The sequence below is a fragment of the Rhinolophus sinicus genome, chromosome 16, assembly GCF_057876585.1.
Source record: "Rhinolophus sinicus isolate RSI-liver-muscle chromosome 16, RSI-T2T, whole genome shotgun sequence".
Lineage (NCBI taxonomy): Eukaryota > Metazoa > Chordata > Mammalia > Chiroptera > Rhinolophidae > Rhinolophus > Rhinolophus sinicus.
The window spans coordinates 17,365,649-17,392,670 of record NC_142516.1 but is presented as its reverse complement, the minus strand read 5'-3'; the positions used below and the strand labels follow the sequence as shown (position 1 = coordinate 17,392,670).

The 27,022-nt window shown below is 44.6% G+C and overlaps 1 protein-coding gene across 1 annotated transcript; it reads right to left on the bottom strand.

Moving 5' to 3' along the window:
* Positions 1–248: 248 nt before the first annotated feature.
* TNFSF8 (TNF superfamily member 8) lies at positions 249–26,758 on the bottom strand. Its single transcript, XM_019731165.3, has 4 exons — positions 26,254–26,758; positions 15,902–15,944; positions 3,678–3,749; positions 249–2,187 (listed from the first exon to the last, which is right to left on the bottom strand). Exons 1-4 carry the CDS (start codon positions 26,446–26,448, stop codon positions 1,793–1,795), a joined length of 705 nt encoding a protein of 234 aa, XP_019586724.1. The 5' UTR covers positions 26,449–26,758; the 3' UTR covers positions 249–1,792.
* Between the last annotated feature and the right edge of the window lie 264 nt (positions 26,759–27,022).

The window sequence follows — 27,022 nt, the reverse complement described above, 5'->3', positions numbered from 1 at the left end:
TTTGTCTTGCTACAAGATTCTTTTAATGCTGTGCGCCCTGTATCTTCAGCTGTTGGCTTTCAGAGTATTGCTTGACAGAGGCAGAGAGTTGAACCACCCGCAGTGTAAATGTTGGGCACCTCTACTCAGAGGATGGTTGCTGAAAAGTGAAAATGGAATCTTTCCCGAGTTAGAATATGAGATGGTAGAAAATTTGCTTAGTTTATGCGTGTGTAGGTTGCAGATACCTTTTCAAGAATGCATGAGTTGGTTTCAGGCAAAATTCATGTATTCTGTAGAGTTAGGGTATAACTCAAATGCCAGATGCCCCCTTGTTATTTAGCTTTGGGTCCTCAAAACCTGTCTATGGTTTTACCATGTACCGCTTGGCTTGCTGAGTTCAACACCTCTTTCAGTGCCCCCTGCTCCCAAAGAATCTACTCACAGAAAGAGTTAAAGAGAAGTGTAGACTTTACTGAATATTTCATTGACTGAGGAGAAGTCAACATAGGACACTGCTCAGCAAATAATGAAAACATTTTCCCTCAGTCACTTTTGTTCTCGCAAGTCTCTCATCCATTCCACCGCTGCTGTTTTCTCTTCTTCTAAATCTTCTCTGGTCTTTCTCTGACAATCTTTCCTGAATTCTTCCTCCTTACTTTTCTCTCCTCCTTCTTGAGAAAAATTCAGATTTTGCTCCATTCGTTTGCATAGCAGGTGTGGGTCCCTTTTCTTTCTGAGGCACGACCTCAGGGGCTTATACTTCAAGTCCAGTGGTCCTTTCAAACAGATGAGATGCTCCTTCCAAGATGATGGACAGATGTAAAGGCTGATGCAGCGAGGGAAGTCTCCTGGTTACCCATATCAAGAGAGGAGGGTCCTATTGTTCAGAAGTTCTTTTCACCATTTTCAGAGTCACCACTGTCTATCAACAACTGTGTGGGTCCTTAAAAACCCTCTACAGAAATGGTTTCCTGAGAGGTGCTTGAATCAGGGAACAGAAAGAGATCGCGCGGGAGAGGGTAGCAGCTATGCCCTGACCAAATGACCGCATCGTCTCAGTCACCACTCTTTGATTGGAGTGTTTGCTGAATGAAACTGTCTGTTGTTGATTTATTGTCAATCTTAACTGGCGTGGAGTCAAGCCTGGTCAGATGCTTCTCCAAATACCCAGAAGATCTCTTAAATTTGGGATGGTCAGTTTGGCGGTCCTTACTTTTACACGTTTTAGGTCCTACAGCTCACACCATTTGGCAAGGTGTCCTGAACCTCGTCCTCAAATTCTGACTCTGCTGAGGTGACATGCAGCCAGATGCTACTAGTGCCATTGGTTTTATACTGGTGTGGGGGGGACCTTTCCTTGGGTTGGGGGTTTCCAGAATACTGCCAGGTCTGTGATGAAAGAGCCTGGTTTTCTGAGATGAAAGAGACTTTGGAGAGAATTCAAATCCAGCCCCTTCAGGTTTCAGATATGGCTCCTGAGTTCCAGGGAGGGAAAGGGACCTGAGTTCCAGGTCATACAGTGAGTTAGTAGTTGGGCTGGGGCGTAAATCCATGCCTTCTGATCCCCATGTGGGGCTCTGTCCACCACACCACATTGTTTCCCTGCCTTCTATCTGGAAGATGCTTCACTCAGAACTCTCTTGTTAACCCCGGAGATGTATCTTCCCAAGAGACAGAAGGAGAAGCATGCTATTTAATATGCTCGGTGGTTTCAGTCTTGGTGTAAAGTTTTCATTCTGCCCAAGTGTTGGATGGGTGAAGTACTGGATGGTGGAGAGTTGCTTTCTTCCTGAAGGCCAGGAGAAATAGTTCAGTCGGAACTACTGTATAAGAAGACGGACAACACATTCTCAAGAGGAAAGGTGTTTGTATCCACATACTGGAATTTGTCCACCCTGACTGATATGGTGGTGTTGACCTGCAGATGCTCCAGCAGAAATTGAGAGAGATTCTGGTATATGCTTTCGGTTTGCACTCCAGACTCACACACTGTCACCAGTGTCTGCTTTTTCACAGCTGTGTTGATGAGAAGCTCCAACTTTAGGTCGACAGAGCCTTTCGTGCATTTCACGAGGAACTGTAGTTGGCAAACAATGAAGTACCAACCTGGGAACTGGATCACCACCTTCCCATCCTGATGCGTGACTCCATGGACAATGCCATCTTTGTTCCAAGTCAACTCGGGTTTGTTTATATGCTTTGATGCTGGAAAGAGAAAGACACAAAAATGGAATTATTGGTCAGATTGCAGGTGCCACTTGGAAAGTTTGAAGTCATTATTCAAGGTTCCCCATTCAAGGCCCATGTCTCCTATAATATTGTCTGCTGTTCTAACCATCCAGAATAGCTTCTGTGTTACTCCTTCTAGATCTGCTTAATAGTCAAGGCACAGGTACCAACCGCCCCTCTTCCTTTTCGCTAATGCTCAAAGCTAGAGGGTCAGAACACACCTGGTGTGGGACCCTACTTCCTATAGAATATTTTCCCACTTAATTAGTATATTCTTCTGTGATTGTTATAATTATTATTATCTTTGCCTTTTCAGACTACAAGTTCCTGGACTGTGTTCCCCATAAATTCTGGACTATCAGGTTTATTTATTCAGCCAATCAATGAACGTTTGATCATTGCGGGACTACTATTTGGTAGGCGTTGCACAAAATATCAGAAAGAAGACATGCATTTTTGTTCAATTGATAACTAATTTAGGCATCAAGACGTCCAGGAGAATCTCAGTCTCATTCACTTTCACATTAAGATGCATCCTTTAACCCTTCATTGTCTGAGTTTTTGAATGTCTTCCTCTCTGTGACAGCGCAGGCAAACATAACTGTGTGGACCCCTCACATGCACCTTAAGGGGCTTGTCCCCGCTGGGATTTATAGAAAAGCAGAGAATTATCAGATCTTCTAAGCCAACATGTTCAAGTCGGAAGCCAAGTCTCTCTGAGTCCCAACGAATGAAAATCAGCACTGATTGATTGGTCAGGGTGCCTGTCAGAACTGGGAAGCTGGGGTGTTAGTTTTAATTGCCTCTATGCCTTCCCTTTAAACCTCGTTGCAATTCAGTTGAAGAGTTAGCACTAATCTCACTGCAAAACTGAATTTCTAAATTGAGCAGAATGGCTATTCAGAGAATCTTGACCGTCTCCTCCATATCTCATCTTTCCTAGGGTGAGTGGCTCCCTCATGTCATTTATAAGGGGCCTCTTACCTGAAGCAAGCTGCAATATGCAAATCGGCCCTGAGTCAACATGTTCATTAAGAATGTCAATTTGGGAAGAAGGCAATTTTGTGGTTCTCTTGTGAATAACTACATACAGGCAGAGATTAAGAGCCTGCTTCCCTTGCATGAAGAAAGTACTATGCACTTGGCCTGCAACTTATAGGTAGCCGAATAGATGGGGTAGTGGAGGTGGGAACCAGATGCCTTCAGGGGCCAAGCAGGTAACATAAAGGAGTGAATGGGGCTGAGACAAGAGGAGCAGTAACTATGACAGTAACATTCTCCCCCCCACCCCGAAGGCATTTCAATTCGAATTATAAAAAATATCATGCAGGCTAAATAGAACACATCTACAGATCACATTTGGTGTGGGCCTCTGCTTGTGACCTCTGGCTTGGAAGTTTCAGAAAGGCCATAGGAAGTGGCCCTCCTATGGTTGACGGTTGACGTTCCTGGATTTGGTTACTGACCTTGGAGGTAGGCCCATGACTTCTTGAATGGAGCCCTTTTCAGGATACATGAGATGTCTTCTGAGCAATTTCCTAAAAATAAGGAGATCACATAGTAACTAGCTTTGTCTGGGAACTGGAGATACACGATCTTTTTCCATGACCCTTTGAAGGAGACAATTGCCGTTCTGTTTTCATTTGGGGACCAAAGAAAAACCTGTTTATTTTTCATTTTGCCATCAAGTACCTTGGGATTTAAAAAAATAATTGCTTTCCCTTGGGCTTTTACAAAAAAACTACGGAAGTTGGGGAAAGGAAACAAATATGAACTGGGTTCCTATATTTACCAAGTGCCATTCTTGCCACTTTACGTATTTCATCTCACTTAATCTTTGAAGCAACTCTATGAGCGAGGTATTATTAAGCCCCTTTGACAGACAGAAAAAAGCCTGGGGACCAGACAGTACATTGTCCCACGTCACTCAGCCAGGTAGTGGTAGCCAGAATGAGATTATTGATAGTAATTATTGCTACCCTTCCTTTGAGAGTGCACCAGATACTGGTCTGAGTTCTTTTACATATTTCAGCTAATCTCATTCTCAGAATAACTCTGCAAGGTTAATCTTGATGCCTAGACAAAGCCAATGACACAGGGTCAAGCAAGTTGGTGGAAATGCTGAGGTTCACCTGAGTCTGTCTGATTCCAGGTTTCCTCCTTGAGGCCGTTTTGCTAGACAGTGGAGATACTGTGCTCAATTTTAAAGGATATAGGATCAAAGAGGTCTAAGCAGGGAGCGTGCTATCTGGAGCTTCCTTGGCAGTGGGGAAAGACACTGTTTATGTCATTATGGCACATAAGAAGTAAAAATGTTTTCAATATATTCACTGGTCATGGTGGCTTAAGCCTCTTCTTATTATAGTAACTATTTTGAATGCAAAGAACCAAGTTACACATTTCTTGCAGTGCCTCATGAATTCAACTTATTCTGGGCAAATTCCTTGTTGTTGGGACTTGGTTTCCCTAGCTGTAAAACTAGAATATCTATGACCTGATCATCGACCAAAAGATCTATGATGTTTCGAATGTCATCACAAATGACCATTCATTCCACCCATCGAAAGCTAGGCAGCGTCGGCTGATTCAGTTGAAGCGACCACGCCCTGGAGTGTTTGCTCACTGTATCTCCCTGAGTGGTACCTGTTGGGCTCTCAGTCTTTTCACAGCTCTCTGCTCAGGCCTGAGAAGATCCCTCCGGCCTTCATCGCATGGTTGAAAGTTAGGGGAAGAGTTCCCTCTGCTGTCTGAACAAGGTCATTGCGAGAGGCAGAAGCAAGGGGGCAGTTTTCATCTTTACCTGCCCTTATCCCTTAAAGAGGTTCCGGGCCAAAGGTCTCGGCTGATGCAGGCTGGCAGGCCAGCTGCCACTCTTCTGATCCTGTCTCGCACTCATCGTCCTACGGGCATTGTTGCCCTGCCTGTTTCAGTCCACAGCCCACACTCTTGGGGCGTGTAGAACACAACACAGAGGGCTGCTCACTCCCCAGTGCAGTGCGACTACTGTTGAGAGTCCCCCTGGCCCAGCCTCCTCTTTGTTGGGTGTGGAGCATCAGGTCAGGAGGAATCACAGAGAGGCACATGTGTCTGCATCTCTACTCTGCTCAAAACCCCTTTCTGACTGTACTGTGCCTGCAGGGTGGGGGCCAAGCCCCTTCACATGGTATTCGTGTTCCTTTGTGTTCCCGCCCCTCATCTCTTTGCCTTGCACTCTGTCCCGATACTAATAACAGTAGTAATAGGAGTGTTAATAATAATAATAGCTAATATGTATTGAGTGATGGCTATTTCCTAGGTACTCTGCTAAGCATGTTAAACACATTATTTCACTTAATTCTCACAACCACCCCACGAGAAAGGTACCTGTAATGTTACTATCTTGTACATAAGGACACCGAGGCCTTGAAAGGTTAAATGACCTGTTCACATTCTCACAGCTAGTCCAATGGTGGACTGGAGATTCAAACCCAGGTTGTTTGACTCTAATGCCTGAGTGCGTTGCTCACCATCCTGTTGGCGTTTGGGGGCTCCTAGTGTCCCCAAACACAGCATGTTGATTTGCCATTCCACTGGGAATCCCCCCTTCACTGAGCAAATAATGACAAGTTTAAAGCACCGCCTTTCCCGGCAGCCGTCTCCTTCAGGAAACCTTCTCTAACCCTTCCCTCTGTTTGCCTATTTATCTCTATTAGACCGTGAAACCGCAGGAAAGAGACTACTGTTATATATCCCAACTGCCCGGCCCAGAAGCTACTCTGCAAATGTTTGTTGGATTGCGTCATCTGATCCGTCTCTCTGTGGATGTCAGGTAAGTTCTCATGACATGAATGAGGTAAATGGGGATGGTTGGCTTGTCTTTCCCCTCCGGGTTGGGATAACACCTGGCCTAATTCTCCCATTGGCTCTGCAGGTTAGATTAGGTTAAGGGAACATAAGACGCATGCCCTAGACTGAGGCCAGCAATCTCACGAAGGACAGGCCTTGCTCATTGGCCAGAGGGCCCCCTCACACCACACCACTTGAGGTGGCATCTGTCAGCTGAGCTGTAAACAGATGACTGTAAAAGTACAAGCCTGGGCTTGCCTTTCACACATGCAGGTTCTTCTTCTTCTTTTTTTTTTTTTTTTTTTGTTTCTTTCCCCTTTGGTCTTTGCATGTTTGGTGGGTTGACCTCAGTTGCAATTCTGAGAAACCCAAAGATGGAAAAAACAAAACTTATTTTGAAGCTTTTGCATTTCCTGAAGTCAAATGGCGTGGTGTGTTTTAATTTTTCTTCAAGAAACTTTTACATGGTTTCAAGTGGAAGGAAAAACACGGGCAACCCCCTTTAAGAATGTCATTGCTGGAGCTGGCTAAGGGAAGGGGCCTGGGACTCCGGACACCGGAGAACCTGTAGATAAATTGGGGTGGTGAACCTAGGGAAGAGCACAGAGGAAGCCTTTACCATCTGACCAGGCTGTCAGCAGGAAGATAATGGAGCCTGTTCTGAGGGTCCAAACGCTGAGGCTTCAAGTACACGTTTAAAGAGATGACACACTCAGCTAATGGCTAACGCTGCTCACATCCCCATTTCTCAGCTGACACAATGGGAGATCTGCACAAATCACACTGGAAGTCACGGTGCTGACAGGTCAAATATTTGACCAGTTTGTGCTGTTCACAGATGTATTGGACAGCTTTGAGGGTCATGAGGCTCTTGTCCAGAGCTAGATAAGCATTTCATGTGGCTTGAATCTCCTGTTAGCCTGTGACTCCATGGTATGACTCTTTTTTAGTTATGAGGACAGGAAGGGAGTGACTTATAAATACCGTGTTTCCCCAAAAATAAAACCTAGCCGGATAATCAGCTCTAATGCATCTTTTGGAGCAAAAATTAATATAAGACCTGGTATTATATTACATTATATTAAAGACCTGGTCTCATATTATAGTAAAATAAGATTGAGTCTTATATGAATTTTTGCTCCAAAAGATGCATAGAGCTGATTGTCCAGCTAGGTCTTATTTTCGGGGAAACATGGTAGGTGGTGCTACATGCAGCTGGAATATTGTAATGTCTCTGGAATTTTGAATGCTGGGAGAATAGGGAGGAAAACACACCCTGTTTCATTCATTTCCTATCTGAATGTGAAGTCTGGAGGGGTTTCGTTTGAAGAACTGAACTGTTAGGTGAGGGAAGTGAGAACTGTCTGCAAGTCATGGCTAAGTTGATGGCCTGGGAGTTAGAATCTAGGAATTTCCCCTCTCTGGGCTCTTGTGTCCTTAGCTAGGTGAAGAGCGGTGTGGATTGGATGACCTAGAAGGGCCCTTTTAGCTTATTCCAGCAGGCTGTGTAGACTCAGCTGTAGTAGACGCAGTGGGGGTAAAGTCAGTCCCAGCTCCAACTGTCTGTCTTTGCAGGCATGTTCCTATACCCCAGCTAGGAAATTATCTTCACATATTCAGATTTCCCAACACCTGCCATTGTAGAACAGAACATTTTTACTCTGGGGACAATCAAAGTTATGAAGAGCCTGGTTCCGTAGGATTTGCATGGTTCATAGAAATGGAAGTTCCCTGCTTGGTAACCACACAGCACATGTGCTCCCCAGTGGGACCCCCACAGTAGACTTGTCCTAGGTTATCCCAGGACTTTAGTGAAAGAGGCAAGACCAAAGCCCAGGACTCCTTACTCCTTCTCTGAGGCATTCCATCTTTTGGACAACTCAAATACTCTGTGAATTCTTCTGAGGACCTAGGCCTTCAGATGGGAAAGATTTATAAGCTGGTTTCCCAAGCTTGGGACTCCTCTCGAAGGATCGTGAAACTTTTGGGGGCGTTTTTTTTTTCTTTTTTTTTTTCTTTTTCTTGGAAGGCTTGAGAGAAATATGTGCCAACGAAACCTTCCTTGCCAGTGGCACAGAAGAGAGATGCTGCTTACGGTATTTGAAAGGATCATGATCTAGAATAATGTCAACCTAAAGACTGGACCCCACCTTGACATCTCAAAATGTTAGACATGAAAGGGCCATTCGATGACGAGTTAACCAAGGCCCTCGTTTTCTGAGTGGGGAGATTGAACCCAGAGGAACTGAAGGTTTGGCCCAAGACCCCATAGTAGGTTAGTGGCAGAACTGGGTTCAGAGCACAGAGCTCCTGGCTCCTAGTCCAGGGCTCTCTCCCCTGATTGTTTGGTTTTCCCACAGAGCAGAAAGGGTTAAGTGTAGGAAGAAATGGGTTTGGAGCTACCATACACACTGGACTGAAAACTGACACTACAGCTGGCGGTGCTAGGAAAACAAGCACTAATGAGCCTTCTGGGCTCCCTCTTATGGGACAATGCCAGCCGGTGACTTCAGGCCTATGTGCTGAACACTGCCAAGTCATAAGTCAGGGGAAATCAGACTTTCATGAAGATGCAACAGTGCCCAAGGTGGCAAAACAAAACCCGCTAAACTCTGCAGCCAGATGGTAGTACACGGTCTGAGTGCCAGGCATCTTCCAGGTCAATACCAGGACAAGACAGACACAGGGCTTCTCAAAACAAGCACCGGGTTCTGCACAGGCTTTTAGCTTCAAACCTGTCACTTCCCCTGATAGACCCTCCATTACTGCATCTGTAAAGTGGGGCAAACAATCAACCCAAAGGTATGGATGTTGAGAAGATGCGATAAGATTACGGATGTCACGTGACCAGGGCAGCATGTGGCTTAGAGGAGACACCCAGCAAATAGTAGTCCCTTTGTGCCCTACTCCTCTTTTGCTAGTCTTTTGCAGCTTAGCAATGCCCCTCAGCAGAGTGATCTGGTTGATGAAATGCTCATTGAAGCAAAGCTTGTGGCATTTTCTGCTGGACTAGAGATTCTCAATTATGCACATTAAGTGTTTGAGGCCATCTGACGCTTCCGGAAAAGTATGCAGAATCCTTCCAGCTGTTGAAAATATTTTAATCCTTCCAGGAAGGAGAGGAATTATTCTACTAACACTGCATCTACCATGTTCTGTCTTCTTAGTTCCATCTGTCTGGCAGAATATCCAGGAGAATCCCAACAGTGACATCTGGGGGAGACTCTCTCCATTATCAGTAGAATTTGGAACCAAATTGAATCCTTAATCCAAGGGTCATTTCAACTGGCTTTAATTTGACTATTTCCTTGATGACACCAGGCCAACTACTGATGGAGAAATGCCTTTGTATTTGTTAAACAAAGGACAACTAGGTGACCCTGGGTTTACAAACAGCGTTTGGGGAACACCCAACCGGCACGCTCAGCGTTAAGCACATAGAAAGTGATCAGTAAATACAAATTGAGATGATGTTGAAATTCACTTGAACCCCTTGAAGCTTCCTTAGGGTTTGGGGGTCTTTTCAATCCTGACCTGCTACAATGTGTAAGATAAACCTATCTGACCCTATGTGGGTATTTCCTTGGAATTCACTTATAGTAAAGGCAGGTGGAATTGATAGTATTGGGAGCATTTCAGAAGCACGTTCACAGTCTATAATTTGAAAGGCAAGGTGAATCTGGAGTAGTGTGGTGAAATCTGCCGACATTTTAAATAACTTTTTGAAAACACTTCCTAGGTATTCTAGATGCGGACGTATAACCGCACACTTAGAATGTTAGGCTTGGGATCAAACTGGCTTGGGTTCAAATTCTATCTCTGCCACTAAGTTGTGTGGCTTTGCACAAGTGACTCAGTCTCTTTGAATTCTCCCCAAAATGAGGATAATAATAACCTCCCTCAAAGAGGTGCTGGGAGGATTAAATGAGATAATGCATAAAAATGAGTCGTGTGTCCACAACCCAAAGTCTAATAAATAATGGTTGGTTCCCATTCCCTAGTCCAGAGCTTGCACTGCTAGGTTTGTAGAAATTTAAGCCAACACATATGGTGTCCGGGACATGGATGATATAAATAATGGAGCCAGTGTGAGAGACAGGCCTGCTTTCCCTCCCTCCCTTTGTCCTTCCCTCCCTCCTATTTCCCTCCTCCCTCCCTCCACCTCTATTTCTTTCTTTCCCTTTTCCTTCCCCAAAGTATTTGGAAGACGAGGATTTTCTCTGGATTTAGAGACTTGTGATTTGTATGAGCTAAATTGAAGTATACTTTTTAGTGTTTCTCAGCCGTCTGAATGTTTTTTCCTTTTCCTCTCTTCTCCTCTTGTCTCCCCTCCCCACCCGTCTCATCCTCCCTCTTCTCTCCTGCATCTCCTCTGTCTTCCCTCTTCTCTCCTCCTGGCAGTGGGATTTAGTTGTAGCACTCAGGCTGACCTCCCAAGGATGCTACTCTACTTTATTCTGAACGGCCCATTTTTTAGTTTATCTATCTACTTATTTAATTATTTTGTGTACAGAGATTCCTGATTCTTCTAGCTCCGCCTTAAGAAAAAGACAGCGCGTTGAAGAGTGAGTTTGGAGTGAGTGTGTTTAAAGTAAATGGAGAAGCAAATAGGCTTTCTGAGGCCTGTGATGATCTGAAAAGCAATTTACCCTTTGAGAAGTGCCCCCTCTGGCTGTAAAAAAAAAAAAAAAAAAAAAGCAACACCAACTGGCAGGGTAGGCATCTAGAGACAGGTCAATCTATCTGACAGTGGTGAGGTCTCTGCTATTTTCATTCTAGGGAAGGGGGCTGCGGCCCCTCTACCTGCCTTTTCTACTGCCAGTTTGGAGTCCTGGCGGGATTGTGACCATCTGGATCATAGCCGTGTGACTTCAGGGGTAGCTGGGGATTGAGGAGTAGCCAGTCTCAGTGGTTTAGTTTTATTGCCTTCAATGGGCAGCTGTTATAGTTTCTTTGTGGGTGGGTTCACTAGGTACAGTTAGATCTCTTTTAACGCCCACATTTTCTTTTTAGCAGGGGAAGTGGGGAGGAGGGTAGCGTGCCAAGCCGTGCAAAAACTGGAAGTTGTTAGAGCAGTAAAACGGTCATAGACTCTTAAGATATTTGCTTGATTCCTGGAATGTTCTACTTGGAACAAAGTCCATGCCAGGGATAGGTCATCAGGCTTGCCCCCATCACACCTGCTATTTTAGAAAACAGGAAATCCCAGTCCCTGCAAGGGAAAGTGAGTGGTTTCAAGTCCCAGGACTGGACTGTAGATATTCCAGAGTTCAGCCCAGTTCTCTGCCTGTTGTGTCTCCCCTTCAGTGGGAGATTGAATTCAGGCAAGAGTGGGGAACACATGGAAGGGGTTGTTGGGACCCACATATGGTCGGGCACTTTCCTTGGGGCCTCCAAGTCCCTTTGACGTTAGGGCCCACATGGCATTCCCAGGAAAGACAACCCTCTTTTAACTGGCAAGGTGTGGAGAGAAGGAATCATCTCAGGTTTCATGACTACTTAGCTGCAACGCTAGGGCTTAAGTTCAGCCTCTAGATCCCCTGTCATGGGCATTAAAGCTCCCCACCACCCACCTCTCATGCAAACCCAGGTGTGTGGTCACTCTAATGGCCCTCTCTGCCCCAGAGCTCAGTCACAGAGAGCATTCTTCAGTGACAAGAAAACGGCACCCAGAGCAGGGGCTGAGGAAGCCACAAAGATTGTTGGAAGGATTTCTAGCCTTGGAGAACTGGTGAGGGCAGTGGAAGGAAGCACAGTTGTGTTTTACTAAGCGTCTGATCGTGCAGTCCTGGTTAAGCAGAGAGGCTCCCAGGCGAGCCAGCCTGAATTCTGAGGTCTTGCCTCACTCCTTGTTAGCTGTGCAATCTTAGGCAAGTCAGTAAACCTCTCTGTGCTCCCGTTTCCATACCCATAAGATAGAGATAATAATTATCCTTGGGGCTTGTGAGGACTCCGTGAGTGAATCACAAAACACTCAGCCCAGTGCTTGGCACACAGTACATGCCCCACCCGTGTTTATTATTTTCTGCCACATCCTCATTCATAGGTAGTGAGGAAATAAAAGAAAAACTGATTTAAAAGTTGTCTACAGAATTCCTCTAGTCCAGGGAGGAACTGTCATTTGGTTGTGGGGATGTTGGGAAGCCCTGGGAGAAGACCACGGTGACCACAATCTTTCTGCAACATAAAGTCTGTAGAATGTGAATTTCTGCAGAGTTTGTGAGGGGAGGGGCTGTGTGTGGAGGAAAACGACATAAAACTTGGTAGGAAGGACAGTAGGTCAGTGCGCATGGTGGGAGGCTGAACCCCAGGGAGGAATGCTACCCATCAAGAAAGTCTGTGGCTGGAGTGGCAACGGCCTGATAAAAACAGAGGGGTGTAGTGCTCAGTGGGCATGGTTCTCTGTGATGGAGAGCGCTGACCCATCAGCTTCTCTCCACACCCTAAATCCTGCTGTAAACTTCGTTATACACACAGGCGGGGTGCTGGGGGGACTCAGGGCAAATCAAGGCCAAAATGTGTGTATTCTGTGGTTTGGACAGATAAGCCACGTAACATGAGCACATGCGAGATTCAAAACGTGGTGCAAACAGACAATTGGAACAAGAAACGAGAAGCAGCACCAGCCTTGCTCTCCCTGCAGCCCTCCTGAGCTCCTCACCATATGTGAGTGGGAGGGGGCCATTTCACTCGGAGATGAAAGAATGGAGTGGACCCTCTGTCCAGAGGACATAGGCTCAGCCAGGAGGCAGGCAAGGGTCATGCTTGCTGTCTCCTTCTAGACTCAAAGCGCTCTAGGCAGGAGGCCCTTTTAACTCCATTTTCTAGATGAGAGAAGTGTGTGCTGAAAAGTTCTTCTCCCAGTGCTCTTCCCGGCCCCCAGTTTCTGCCGAACCTCCAGAGTGGTCCACTGAGTCCCAAGCACAATGGAGTGGGACGTGGGTGGCAGAGTGCTGGTGACAGCCAGCCACAGGAAGCTTGTGTTGGGACTGAGAAATCCATTCACCCCCAAAAGGGCTTGGATTCCTTTGGTTTCTTTGCAGCTAACTGTCAACTTGGGCTAAGTTACTGTAGTGTTCCCACCTGGCCCTGCTTTCCAGGCCTCCGGCTGATGGCGGGCAATTTCCATCAGCCGGAGGCAGAGGGCTCCCTGGAACGTGTCTGGCTCTGCCCTTGTCCGCTCCAGTGAAAAACCACAGGCCGCCTCTGGAGCTTCTTCCTGGAAGCTTCTGGGAGATGGTTCCCCCCTGTCCAGAATATTTTACAATGGCTTTTCAAACGGAAAATTTGCTGTGTGTCCCTGTTTAAGAGGGGCTTGTTGGGAGAGGAAGCTACAGCTGCAGATTTCCTCAAGGTTATTGTTAAACTTTTTGTTTTTTCTATATTTACATATTAAACAAGAGAATCAGAGTATCATAAAGCACCAAAGCTCGAAGAACTTTCCAGTTCATTTAGTACATTACCATTATGTTACAGATGAGACCCAAAGAGGAGGAAATAATTGCCTAGAGAAACAGCCTGCGGGGATGAAAGTCAGGTCTGCAGCCGGTTCTTACGCCACCGTAATATTCTTTCCATCTCACTCTGCTACTATGTTGGCAGTTTGCCACTTTAAGAGAAGTAGCATAGACTTGCATTAAAAGCAGGAAGAAACCCGGACCACACACAACAGGTCACTGACATTTATGGCCAAAGCACATCATGCAGATGGATAGAGAGGTGCTCTGGATTCTGGTCCCTGCTCTGCCTTCACCTCCTTGGAGGACCTCAGGCAAGTAAGTCTCCTTGATTGCACGGGCCTCAGCTCCTCCTCTGCAAAATGGGCGCACTAATCCTCATTGCTCCCAAAATTGAGGCTAAGAGCAACCCAAGGGAAGTACAGAAAGGTCTTTCACAAAAGTTTCCTAGCCCTAGTGGGGATTATTATTAGCATTTTTAAAATCTGGTTGCCGAAACATTGAATTGTAAACTGAGGTTGGTTTTGGAGTAGTTTCTGTGCTGTTAGTCTGTGCTTGACAGTGATGGCCAAGACAAGATGAGATCTGAGAAGTGATCTAGTCCATGGCACCCACAGTTTTGGGTTTCACGGACCGAAGAAATTTACCCCAAAATGAAAATTCAGTGACTGTGACAGAGTGGACATTTTAACCTTTTGGAAAAGAACATACTCTCAGAGGAAAGGCGTCCCCTACGTTAAAAATGGTTGGCTCTGGGAAAAAGGGGCTGCCTTGTCCTTCTTTTTCTGATTCCACTCTTGACTGGTGAAAACTATTGTAGGGACAGAACCACTAGTTAGTGCCCCTGTGCTTGGCAACCTGCGAGGGAATGCTCTCCAGGTGCAGAGCTGAGATCCAGAGGGGCTGAGGTCGCATTGCCCAATCAAAACTGTCCTTGTCATTGAGATCACGTTCCTGGTCCAGATCGCCTCCCGTTCTCAACAAATGACAAGTTGTGGTCTTACTTGGAAACTCTGGGTGGGTGTGGTTGTGGAATGTTGGGAATGGGGAAAGGGAGATGACATTTGCTCAGTGCCCTTGGCTTTTTGCAAGGCTCCATGTTCTGCTGCCAAAGTCTGTGCTGTTCCCATGATAGAGGTTGGCAAACTCTGGTCTGTGGGTCAAAGCCAGCCCACCACCTCACTCTGTAAATAAAGTTTATGGACCCTTAGCCATCCCTGCTCAAGCCCACGGAGTCCATGGCTGCTTTTGCACTACAATGGTAGAGCTGACGAGTTGCAACAGAGACCTCGTGGCCTGCAAAGCCCAGCATATTTACTATCTGGTCCTTCACAGAAAACGTTTGCTTGCCTCTGCATTATAGCATGCTCCATTTTACATTAATGTGATGGTCTATGGAGGTATTCTGGGAAATGAGGTCGCACGCTAAGTAATTCCAGCCAAATTTTAAGATATGGTTGACAAAGCTGTAATTATTAGTCTGCCCTGAAAGATCCAGAATGCTTGTCTGTTCGGGGCCTTTGGCCTCTACTTTCTAAGTTTTTGGGTGACAGATAGCAGGGTATCCCCGAGGAAACTCCAAGTGTGATGCTGTTGGCATGAGGGACTGATGTCCTCTGGTCCCAAGGATGCCCTGGGGTCTCCATCAGGGTGCCTATGATGACCCACCCTTTCTCTTTGACTCTTTTCCCCTCTAAGTTGTCTGGTTATCTAGCTGTGCTTGCTCTCTAGGGTCTGAAGTTCACAGGAGCGAGATGGGTTACTGTTCTTGGGTGGAAAGAACATTGGATTAGAGATGAGGACATCGGGGTTGTAGGTTGGGCTCCATATGACCTTGGACACAGCACTTTACTGGGTTTCATGCCTCCTCTGTGCAGTGAAAACATTAATCAGATGATCTCAACGTTTTTCATCTCCAAAGTTAACCTAACTCTGTGTATCAGCCTCCTGGAGCTAGTCGTGACACCGTATTCATTGGTGACTTCAATGATAGGAAATATGGGGGGTGAGGAGAAGGCCTGAGGTAGGTATTATTATTCCCATTTCGTAGGCAAGGAACTGAGGCTCCCAGAGGATTCGTAGAGCCAAGATTCATACCCGCGTTTCCCTGACTCCAGAGTTCAAGCTCTTAATGCTGCTGAATGTTCCTATGCATGTGACAGCCTATGCCGGAGGTAGAATTTTCATCAGTGGGAGAGTCAGGGGCTGGTGGGAGACTAGTGGGGATAAGAGTACAGATCAAAGATGCGCATATGAATTGAGATGCATCAGCTCTGCCCTGAGCAGCCCCCACCTCCTCCCCTCCCCACTTTTCTGGTGAGCACTGTCGTGCTGTTTCTGGTTATCAGTCAGCTATGATGGGACATGGATGATTCACTACACACTTACTCCCAATTCCAAGGTCTTACCTCCTTTAAGGGAGAATTGGCCCGTTGAGGTGGAAATGGAGTCCTAGAAGAGAAGAAAGAAAGAAAGAGAAAATAAAAACCAGTGTGAGAATGACATTCAATTGAAACAACTCCCTTTTCCATTTTCATTTTGGTTTTCCTCAGAGTACTGTGCAATTTAGCATTTACATCCCATCTGACTGTTACATTTTTAAAACTTAATTCACTGACTTAGGTATAAGGAGCTTGCCCATCCATTTGCTTGACAACCTGCCCATCAGAAATGACTTGAAAGATTACTGTCTACATTTCACAGGTGAAGAACCAGGGCTGAGAGAGGTAACATGAAAAGTTTACGGCAGCTCAGGGACCAGAACCAGCAATTCAACTCCCAGTCCAGTGCTTTTTTTTTTTTTTCCCCTCACCTCCACATGTGTCATTTTTACCCCCTCCGGTCAACATAAGAACAATCAAATGTGGTATCCAAATATATGTGGGTTTTTTCCATCTTTGATTCATCATACAGTAAAAGTAGGTTGTAAACATACCTGGGAAGGTACATCTCTCTCTTTCCTGTGGTTGGAAATTCTGAATTAATTGAATGTTTATGTGCCAAGCACTGTGAGGATACCATAAATAATTAAACTGAGTCCCTGCCCTCTGGATTTGTTACAAGTTCCAATTAGAATATAATATCCAAATATTTAGAAACGTATAACGTCAGTAAACACAAATGTCCATTATATATTCACTTTGTATTTTATGTTATTTATTCTGTAATAAGCATAAATATATACAGAAATATTTACACAAGAGGTTCATAGTAACAGATTGTCTTCTGAAGGGGGGCCTTGCGGGCTGGGGAATTGGAAGGGAATAAAGGGAGGTCTTGTTGGGGTGCACTGAGCCAGTGGGCAGCAGAAGCAGATGGGCACATTTCCTCACACTAATACATTCTTCAGAGACTAACTTCCTCACACCCAGTCTCCCTCCCTCTTCTCTGCACCTCAGCCAAGGAGACACCCCTCGGGTGTCCTGTCAAGAAGGAATAAAGTGTCTTATTCATCTTGCGATCTGTCCAGGTTGGGAATCTCCTGCAGGGCATTGGATTGGGACATTAATAAAGACCTAGAGAGGTGTGAGCATTTATATGTCTGACACCACGTTGTCAACCTCTGCCCATGTTTTATTTTCTTAGTGTTTGGTATAAACCTTGAGGACCTTCTGGAGTTCCCCCTTTATTCTGCCATTTCCCAAGGGGGTCTGTCCTTTGCCTTCCACTAATGGCTCTTTTTTCTGGTAAATGGATCTCTTCTCCAGCCCAAGTGGGTGGTGATGAGTCTGGGAAGTCTCCCGAAGGTGAGGCCCTGACATCACACTGACCTGGAAATGGCGGAAGTCAGTATAAACTTTTGGGCTTCCGCTTTTCAGGGGAAAGATAGTGAACTTGTCTTCGTAGGTGCTGCCCTCTTTGTTCTAATATTCCACGATATTATTGCTTTAGTCAAAAGCTCTTTACCTAACTAAAATGCTGCACATTTGCGGTCTCTCAATTACGTATGCAATTCATAGGAAACCTGACATCACAAAATTCCCCTCTGTGAGACAGCAAACAGCACTTCAAAACTTAATAGATAGCTCATTTACTGCCAAGCATGACCATCGATTTGCATGTTGTTCAATGCACAAAGGAAAACATCTATGTTTAAATGTGGTGCTAAGATCATTGGATTCGTCAGCTGCCCAGGAAACTATCCAGGTAGAGTGAGAGAATGCTAAAACAGCAAAACCACTGGAGCCGTCCATCCCAGGGGCCACCAGCAGTTGGAGAAATACCAGAGAATCATGTATTCACCGTATATTGCATAAGCACCTGGTGTGTGCCAGGCATTGCTAGTTATGGGAAGACATCCTCTGGATTTTAGGGCTAAGTCATTGAAGGAGTTATTTAAAATATACTAATAAATATACAAGTAGAATTGCATGTTGTGGCAAGAGCTGTGAAGGACAAGAGAATGTTTCGAGATCGTACAGTTAGTCCCCTCTTATCTGAGGGGGAATACATTCCAAGATCCCCAGTGAATGCCCGAAACCATGGATAATACTGAACCCTAGGTATACTGCGGTTTTTCCTATATACGTACGAATTGTCAGCATCACTACTGCTAGCTTTGGGGCCATTACTAAGTAAAATAATGGATACTTGGACACAAGCACTGTGCAATGTTATTGTGACAGTGGCTACTGAATGACTGATGGCCAGGAGCGTATACAGCATGGAGATGCTGGACAGAGGGACGATTCACACCCTGGGCAGGACAGAGCAGGATGGAGCAGGTTGGTGCGAGATTTCATTGCACAGCCCAGAGTGGTATGCAATTTAAAACTTATGAATTGTTTATTTCTGGAATTATCCATTACACATGTTTGGACCATGGTTGACTGCGGGTCGCTGAAACCAAGGAAAGCGATACTGCAGATAAGGCGGGGGCAGGGTGGACTGCTATACTCCCCCTGCACTAGTTAAAATGCAAATTCTGACTGGGCACGTTTGGGTGGAGCCCAGGAGTCTGCATTTCTAACAAGCTCCCAGGTGACGCTGATGCCCCTGGCCCACAGAACACACCTTCAGTAGCAAGAGTGTAAGAGAGAACATCTTCGAGGAAGAACTAATTTATTTGGGAGTCAAAAGAAGCCTGTCTGTGATTTGACAGCTTTCTGGTTTCCTAACTTCAAAACCAAAGCATCTTAGTATAGGAAAGAGTCCTGGTGTTTAAACCATCACCCAGAGCCTAGGGCATCCGGGACAGAAGTGTGACTATTCCTGCCCTGAAGAGCTACTGGGACAAGGTCTCCCAGCTCCCCTGGCTGCCCATGGTAGACAAGATCGGAAAATTAGAGCCAGAGAGGAAGCTAAACATCTTTCAGTCCATCGGGCTAATTTTACAGAAGAGGAAACCAAGACACTCATGCGTCAGTGGCAGATGCTGGGGTGAAGTTCTCTGGTGCCCTTTCCACGTCCCCGGAAGTGGCTATCTTCATTCAGAAGCCAAGGATGGGAAAGTTCATTCTTCTCTTCTCTCCCCTCCCATGAGCAGTCCTTACATTTGGAAATGGAAAACCGGGGTACAAAGAGATAATGACTTTTAAGGGTTGCTGAGGACTGTTTATACTCTAGGCACTATGCTAAGTGCTGTCCATCAGCTTCTCTTTGGCAGGTACCTCCCAATCCTAGAATTCTCTCCCAAACCCTGTTTGCGGATCTGGGTCCTGGCTGGGGAAATATGAGCCAACGTGCTCAGTGCCTTGGCTTTGAAGTGAAAAGTCCATTGGCTGGATACAGACACAAGCAAATGGACCCTCCCAGGTTGTCCTTCTCAGCTCCATTGAGTAGCTCAGGAAACTTCCTCACCATGGTTACTGACCAGCTACACTTCCTTCATGTGTTTGTTCTTTCGGTTCAGACTCTGGGTTTCTGTGTGTGGAGGGAGGAACTGTCACATTTAATCTGCTTGTCCCCAAGTGAAATGACCTAATCACAACCATCTTCCCTGTCTAGGACTCTGTTTTTTCATTTCCTTTAATCATTGTTATTGCAGAGCTAGCAATTCTTCCCTCCATTGTGGACATAAGATATTATATATAAAAGGTTAGCGAGTCCTTGAAAATGGTACCATATTTTGGCTACTCTCTTGATCCTAATGACATGTTTAGTTTGCCTCAATACCCTCACAGGCTATTTCCTTTCCCAGAGCAATGCTATGCAGGGATAATCAGCTTCCAAATTTGCTTTGGACAGAAGATGCCCTCTCTCATTAAAAATGGCCAAAAGCAACTAATGTTTGGGCTATGCCAGGGGGATTTCATATCCCCGTCCTTGCTGACCTCATATTGTCTTATACAGTGGGCCACAGAGATCCTTGCTAGGAATGTGTCTCTTATTTTCTAGTTAACATGATTAAGCACTTAATGAGTATGCTCAATCCTCCTGGGCTAAATGCATTTCACCGAGAGTTAGTGATTCACTAAGACATAGAGAAGTGACTTAATGGAAGGTCTCACAGATGGTAAACAGCAGGGAAAGGATTCACACTCAGGCGTGTTGACGTGGATGGAAGGCACGCCACATTGCCTCTCTAGGGTGGGTCAGGATGAAGCCGGGGCAGAAAATTCTCCTGAGACTCTGAGCAAAGTGGAAGGAGGTCATAGAAAATTCCTAGCAGGAAGATGGTTTTTGTTGGCAGCCTTCGTCTTGGTATGGCTAGTGAAAGTGGGAATTGGAATAAAGTGGCTTAAAGCCGTGCTTCTCCCACGGGGGGTCTTCTTAAAATGCTGAGTCTGAATCAGTGGGTCTGGGATGGGCCTTTAGGTTTTGCATTTCTAATGAGATGGTGTCAGTGCTGCGAGCCCACTGAGCACACTTTGACTAGCAAGACATTACTCAGGCCTTTCTTTACCAAGGAGCAGGGAACGGCAATTGGAAGACGAGTGTGGAACTGGGCTCATCCATGGGTTTGGAAATCTTCCTAGTCTGCTGATGGAAAAGGCATCCTATCCTCTCACCTCCCTCTGCCAGTGCTTGTTGCCACCCAGCTCTACTTCGTGCTGTTCCCCTGTGGCGTCGGGAGTGACCACTGTTCTGACTCTGCCATTCCTCTCCTCACACCTGGGCTTGCCTCTCCTGGAATGTCCTGCCCCAACTCTACCTGCCACCGTACATCCAATGGAGACAAGTGTGGAAAGAATGGCAGAATTAGGCAATCATTATTCTCCTACCCTCTCTATTAGCTGATTCAGACAAGGGTCATCAAGGAGAGGCAAAACCTCTGAAGGAAGGATATTTCTATGTCTTCAGCGTATGACCCCATTTCATAAGAATACGGAAAAGAAAGTGTTTTAGAAAAGAGATAGCCAGTGGTCACCACCTTTAATCAGGTGATGAAATATTATCATCATAATGGGACAACCTGGCATGTGGCTGTAGCTGTGCCACAATAAGAAATATATAACATTATCTAAGTACTATTCTTGCCAAAAATAGTTTGTCTACATATAATCATGACCAAATCTTAAGACAAATCCAAAACATGAACTAGTCAACAACAGAACTAGCCTGGACCCTTCAAAAAATGAATGTCATGAAAAACAGACACCAAAGGGCGGAGAAAATTGTTAGATCATTGCTCTCAAACTTTTATGTGCATATAGATCACCCAGAGACCTTGTTAAAATGCAGATTTTGATTCACTGGGTTTAGAGTGGGGCGTGAGATTCTGCATTTTTAATGAGCTCCCAGGACCACCCTTAAATAGCAATGTTCTAGATGAAAACAGACATAACCAAGTGCGGTGTGTGACCTGAGAGGGGATTCTGAATTCCCAAACAAAACAAGGCACAATAGATGTAGAAGACATTTTTGGACAAGTGGGGAACTTAAAATATGGACTGCATATCATTATGAGATGATATTACTGAATTAACATGAACTCTCTTGGCTATGATGATGCCATTTCAGTAAGTTGGAGATGGGGGCTGAAATACACGTAAGTGAAAGGTCACACTGTATACAACTTACTTTCATATGTAGAGAGAGCACAAATACAGCAAAATATTAACACTGCAAATTTAGGAGAAAGGGTATATGAGTATTCACCGTTCTACTTTACTGTAGGCTTGAAAACATTTCAAAATAAAACTTTGGGCATAAGACATGATCCTTCTAATTCTAGAAGGAGGCTCAGCTTCTATTCTAGCTCTTCCTACTCCAAGCAGAAACTGTCTTCCTTTCTTCTGGTCTGTGACATTCTGGGTCATTCTGCCCTGAACTCAGGCTCTTGGGTATTAGGTCCTCATCTCCCCAACCTAGAGAATTCCCAGAAACCAGCAGTCGTGCCCTGGTCACTTGGTCCTCCCATTACAGCCCAGCACAAATCCTGACCCTGAGATTTTTCAGAGGATTTTTTGATTGATAGATCAAATGCATTGAAGAGCGTAACTTGGATAGAGGGAAGCATTACGGGGCATCGTATCTTACCCCTATGTATTATCTGAACTTCAAAGCAAACCAAAAAACCATACCAACACCACCACCACCAATCACGACCCTTAAGCAGGTATTCAGCTCCACTCTTGGCGAAGAGGTAGAGTGGTACTGTAAGGATACATTGTTTTGAAGAAGAAAGTTTCTTTGCTTATAAAGAGAAAGGAGACAGTTGCTTTCTCTTTTTTCTAGAAAGAGTCTCCTTGAAAACCTAATGATCCTGAGCCTTATAGCTTTGTTCTAACCTTTTTGAATAGATCTGTCCAGGGGCTGGGTTAGCCCCGTCTCCAGGTTTATAACAGAGATGTCCCTAAGACTGAAGACCTCAGAGCCCCTTAAAACGTAAACACTTCTGGGGTCCACCTCACAGCCTACCTCCTTATCTAAACCTTTGTCTCTGGAGGAGATGAAAACCTTAATCATTTTCCCTTTTGTTTTGCTGTATAAATTGTGTGAAATTTCATTCTGACATATATGTGTCGACTCTCAATAAATCAATTTTCTTTCTTTCCATATTGAGGTGAAGAAGTGTCTCTTTCTTGGTAGTACTTTTACTTTCTCAAGAGGACAATCTCTTTGGAAGCTGAGTAACAATATTTATGGAAGTGAAAAATAGAAAAATATATATTCTATTCCCACCACTAGGAACTTATCCCGCAGATATACCCACAGATGTGCACAGCAAGCAAAATTCTAGACAAAAACACAAGTGTCCTTCACGAGGCACAGATAAAATAAATCATGACGCAGTCATACAGTAGAATACTATGCAAGTCCTCGTAAGAATGAGGTGGATTTCCATGTGTTGACATGGAAAGAGCCCCAACATATACAGTCAAGTCAGTAAAGTAAAGCGAAAATTATGAGTTTACTATAATGACATGTGTGTATTATATATTTGTAGCTACACAGATATTTTGGAAGGACAAGGAAGACTCTGTTCATGGTGGTTAGCACAGAAAAGAGAGATTGGTGGTTGGGTGGGGAACATGTAAGAGATTTTTACTTTTCTTTCTTTTCCCTTGTTTCCTGTTTACTTTTCTTAAACCATGTCAGCATTATGTTTCATAATAGATATACTGGTTTAAATGTAAACAAAATGAAATACAACCATCACAGTGGCTGAGAAACGTTACCAGACTACTAGTCCACAAGCAACAAGAAAGCAGGACTTTTGTGGGCTTTGTTCTAGGCTGTATCCCCCTTGCTTAGAACGATGTCCTGCACTCAGTAGATGCTCAATAAACACCTGAGACTGAGATCTAAGCTCCTTCTTTGTCTCTCACCCAAGGAGTGACCTTGGAGTTATTTGATCTTCAGGCCAAGTCTCAAAGCAATCTTTGTTGATGTTCCTACATGCCTTACATCTTCTCTTCTCCATCCCTTTGCTCATGCTGTTCTGTTGGCCAGGCGTACCCTCTCCTCTGATCTCCTTTTCCACCTGTTTAAAATCATACATACCGGGGGTGCCAAAAAAAAGTATTCATCTTTCGTTATTGGTGTATTCTGAGTATCACAATTCTAATACAGTTTTTTTCCTTTCTTACAATGTGTATACATTTTTTTGGCACCCTCTGTATTTCTCAAGTCAACATGAACCTCCAATCTCCTGTGAAGTTTTTCTCAAGCCTGCCTGGAAAACTGTTCTGTCTGCGTAACTCAGGGTCTCATGGTAGCACTAGGTGCCCACCTTCCATCACTTCTTATATATTGTAACTTAACTTTGTTTTAGTTTTGCCTGTACATGTGTCTTCCTACCTACAACTGTGACTTCTTAGGCCAGTAAAACCATTCTCGTGGTTCTCCACCCTGCCCCTGCTCAATGTCACACACAGAGTGCTATGTGGCCATCAACCCACTCCATTTTTAATAATTGGGATGTGGGCTTAAATTCCTTGGGTATCTCCCTTTGATTTTTTTTACCAGAGGTCCTGTTAGTATCTGTTCATTTGTCTAAGTGCTACCTGTCTTAAAGTCAGCTTGCATTCCCTCTTCCTTCAGGAAGCCTTCCCTGATGGCTTGAGCTAAAGGGGATAACTCTCTTATCTTACGACAGTTATTATCTGAACAATGTATTAGAAATGATATGTGTAAAACATTTAATACTTAATATCACAACTTAATATCACAATATCACAAAGTAACTGATACTTCTCAGGCTAAGCAATCACAGCACACCATACTATACAATCAGACTGTGAAGTGAAACTTTTCATATCCAAACATGAGGGCCGAGTCCAGGAAACGGATGTACAAGAAGATAAAGCTCCTGAGAGAAGCCTGGGAACAAAGTGTCTGAGTGCTTCTGTAACTATTTGTCTTGGGAAGGGGAATGCTCTTCTCATTAGACAATCGTGCAGTCTTGACTCAACCCCTTTTACAGGATGACTTCATTCAAGCCCTGTGTCCTTTCTGATCCTCATTTTCCACATCTATGAAAATGAGGCAGAGAGATCCACCCCATTGCCCTCATGAAAAGAATCAATTCAACTAAAATTGGGATTTGGATAAGAGCCATCCTGGAGCTCTCGCTAGCTTCTTGTCACCATCACCCCGTTGCCCCCCATCATCTTATTTCCCTTTCTTCCTTTCTTTGTTTTTCTTCTTCTCTCTCTCTCTCTCTCTCTCTCTCTCTCTCTCTCTCTCTCTCTCTCGTGCTAAATGCAATCTTTAACTAAAAACCTTCTTAATGCGACTTCAATTTCTTTTCTTTGGCCGTTGCTATAAAATGATATATCTCTGGTTTATATCAAATTAGAATTACTGAAATTATAGGGCCTGTAAAGAAAAAGGCCCTAAAATGTTTTCAAGAGTATTATTCTTAGTAGATGTCGATAAGGACATTAAGTGATAAGTTTCATAAATTCTACTACCTAAATCAAATGTTCGCAGTTCTGTTTTCTTTCACTTCTATGGAGATTTGAGCCCCAAAACTTCATTTAAATTTCAAAGCTTGCAGACACTGAGAAAAGATACCAAAGGCTTTTAAAGCCCGTTTTCTTTTTCGCTTTTGTTTTTTTTTAGTCATCCCTAAGTTATAGAGCATTCAGCCTAAAACAGGGTGTCCAAACTGCGGCCCGCGGGCCAACTGTGGCCGGCAATCCATTGTTAATTGGCCCGCAGCAAATTCCAAAAATATATTTAGTTTACTTAAATAAACCAGGTGAGGCAATATGTACTTCACCTTGAGTGAACGGCCTGGCTGTTTGTGTATTTTACTGCATATGGCCCTTGGTAAAAAATGTTGAAAAAAGTTTGGACACCCCTGGTCTAAAACAACTGAAGGACAGATTCTGTAGGATTGTAACACCATGAAAAACTGGAGCTACGAAGGAATAAACAACCATTCTCATGTTGGTAGAGTGGAGAGGGGGTACAGTTCTTAAATTATCAAAATTAACAAAAGCTTTACTTCATTAAAAAAAATCATCCGTGAGCAATATGTACCCTCAGTACAGTATTTTCTGTAATAATACTGGTAGATTCTCTGTAAACACCAGTTTCCTAAAATCGGAAGCAGCGTCTTCCTTCATCTCTTCTGTTTGTACCAACTAATCTTACCATTTGCTTCAAACAAAGTACATCTCCTGAGACAGTTTGACGCTACAGCGTGTACCCATAATTGCTTGCAGTTTTTGTATTGCGAGCAGCCTCAGAGGGAACAGGTGTTAAAAACATTTCTGTGTTCTTCTGCCTCTAGGCTCTGTTTCTTGTGACACCCTACACTCTTCAAAGCAGTGACTCAGAAGGAAGCTTTCAATTTGTCTTGTGGGCTTTAACACCAAAATGTCCAAAGCTCTAAGCAGCCCTGGTCTTCTCTCTTGCCTCCTTCCCTTACAGACCGTTGGCCTCTGAAACTTAGCTCCTTGTTAAAAAAGCTCTTGGTAATGGATGAGGCCTAAGAAATTTCAGGAACATTTCCATTGAGAATATAGGACCTTGAAATCTGGTCTGAAAATGTTGAAGATATGATAACAAGTTGTGCAAATATGTTACAAAGTTTCCCTACTGCTTCCTTCTTTGCTACAAGTCTCTGGCTCAGCAAGATTTAAACCTTAATTTCTCAAAGCTAATAGCTCTTCTGCCCTCTTTTGGCTCATGTGAGTCTGGAAAGTTTTGAGATGATGGATAGATAGCTCAACAAATTTGCCTCTCAAAAATCCAAAATATTTCAGAGAGTTGAGTTCCCGTTTCTTTTCTCCCTTTCTCTACATGATATATGTACTTCCCCCCCGGCAACTAACTAATTTATTAGTTTATCCCCAAGGCTGTCTCTCTGGGGAAAACTGAACATAAATCAGAAAGGAAAGGTGGAGAACAGAAGTTGACTTACCGTCTTCTGAACTACCAACACCATAATGGTTGCCACGGCAAAGACGAGACACAGAGCCAGCGTGGCCATGGTGAAATAGAAGTAACTGCGGCTAGTGGTTCCCAGGTGGTTGGTGACAGAGCCCGCTGGCACATGCATGGCTGTGTCTTGAGCAGGGGCCACTCGGTTGAATGCTTGCTGAAGCCCTGGGTCCATTCTTATATAGTCTTCCCCACATCACACCTTATCTCTCCTCATCTAATTCGGTTCTGGGCCCATCTCGGTTCCAAGAAGGATTCTCCCCTGCATCCTGGATCATGTGACTTGGAAAAAAACCTTCACCGGCTGCCTCGCGAAGAAACTCTTCTCTGGGGGCGTGAGGAGAAAGGCGGCCGCAGGGGTGGGGGAGAGGCTCATTTTTCGTTGCCAGGGATTAATTTGAGTGCAGAGAAACTGTAGCTACAGAGAAGGTGGCTGATGTCAGAGGGCGAGTAGGAAAATGACGGTTTCCCTAATCTGGTGTGTGTGTGAGTGAGTGTGTGTGTGTGAGTGTGTGTGTGTGTGTGTGTGTGTGTGCACAGAGTGACTTCTGTTTCGTTTAGACTTAGCCACAAAACGCCTTCCTGCTTCAGAAGTTGCTCATTCTCTTTAGGGAGGCCTGCGGCTCAGAAGACCTTATCAGAAACTGTCTCTTTGCTGGACCTGGGGAGGCTGGATTCCTTGGATTGCAGTAGAATGACTCAGAGTCATTCAGTTTGACAATGTCAGCTCCTACCGAAAACTGGAAATG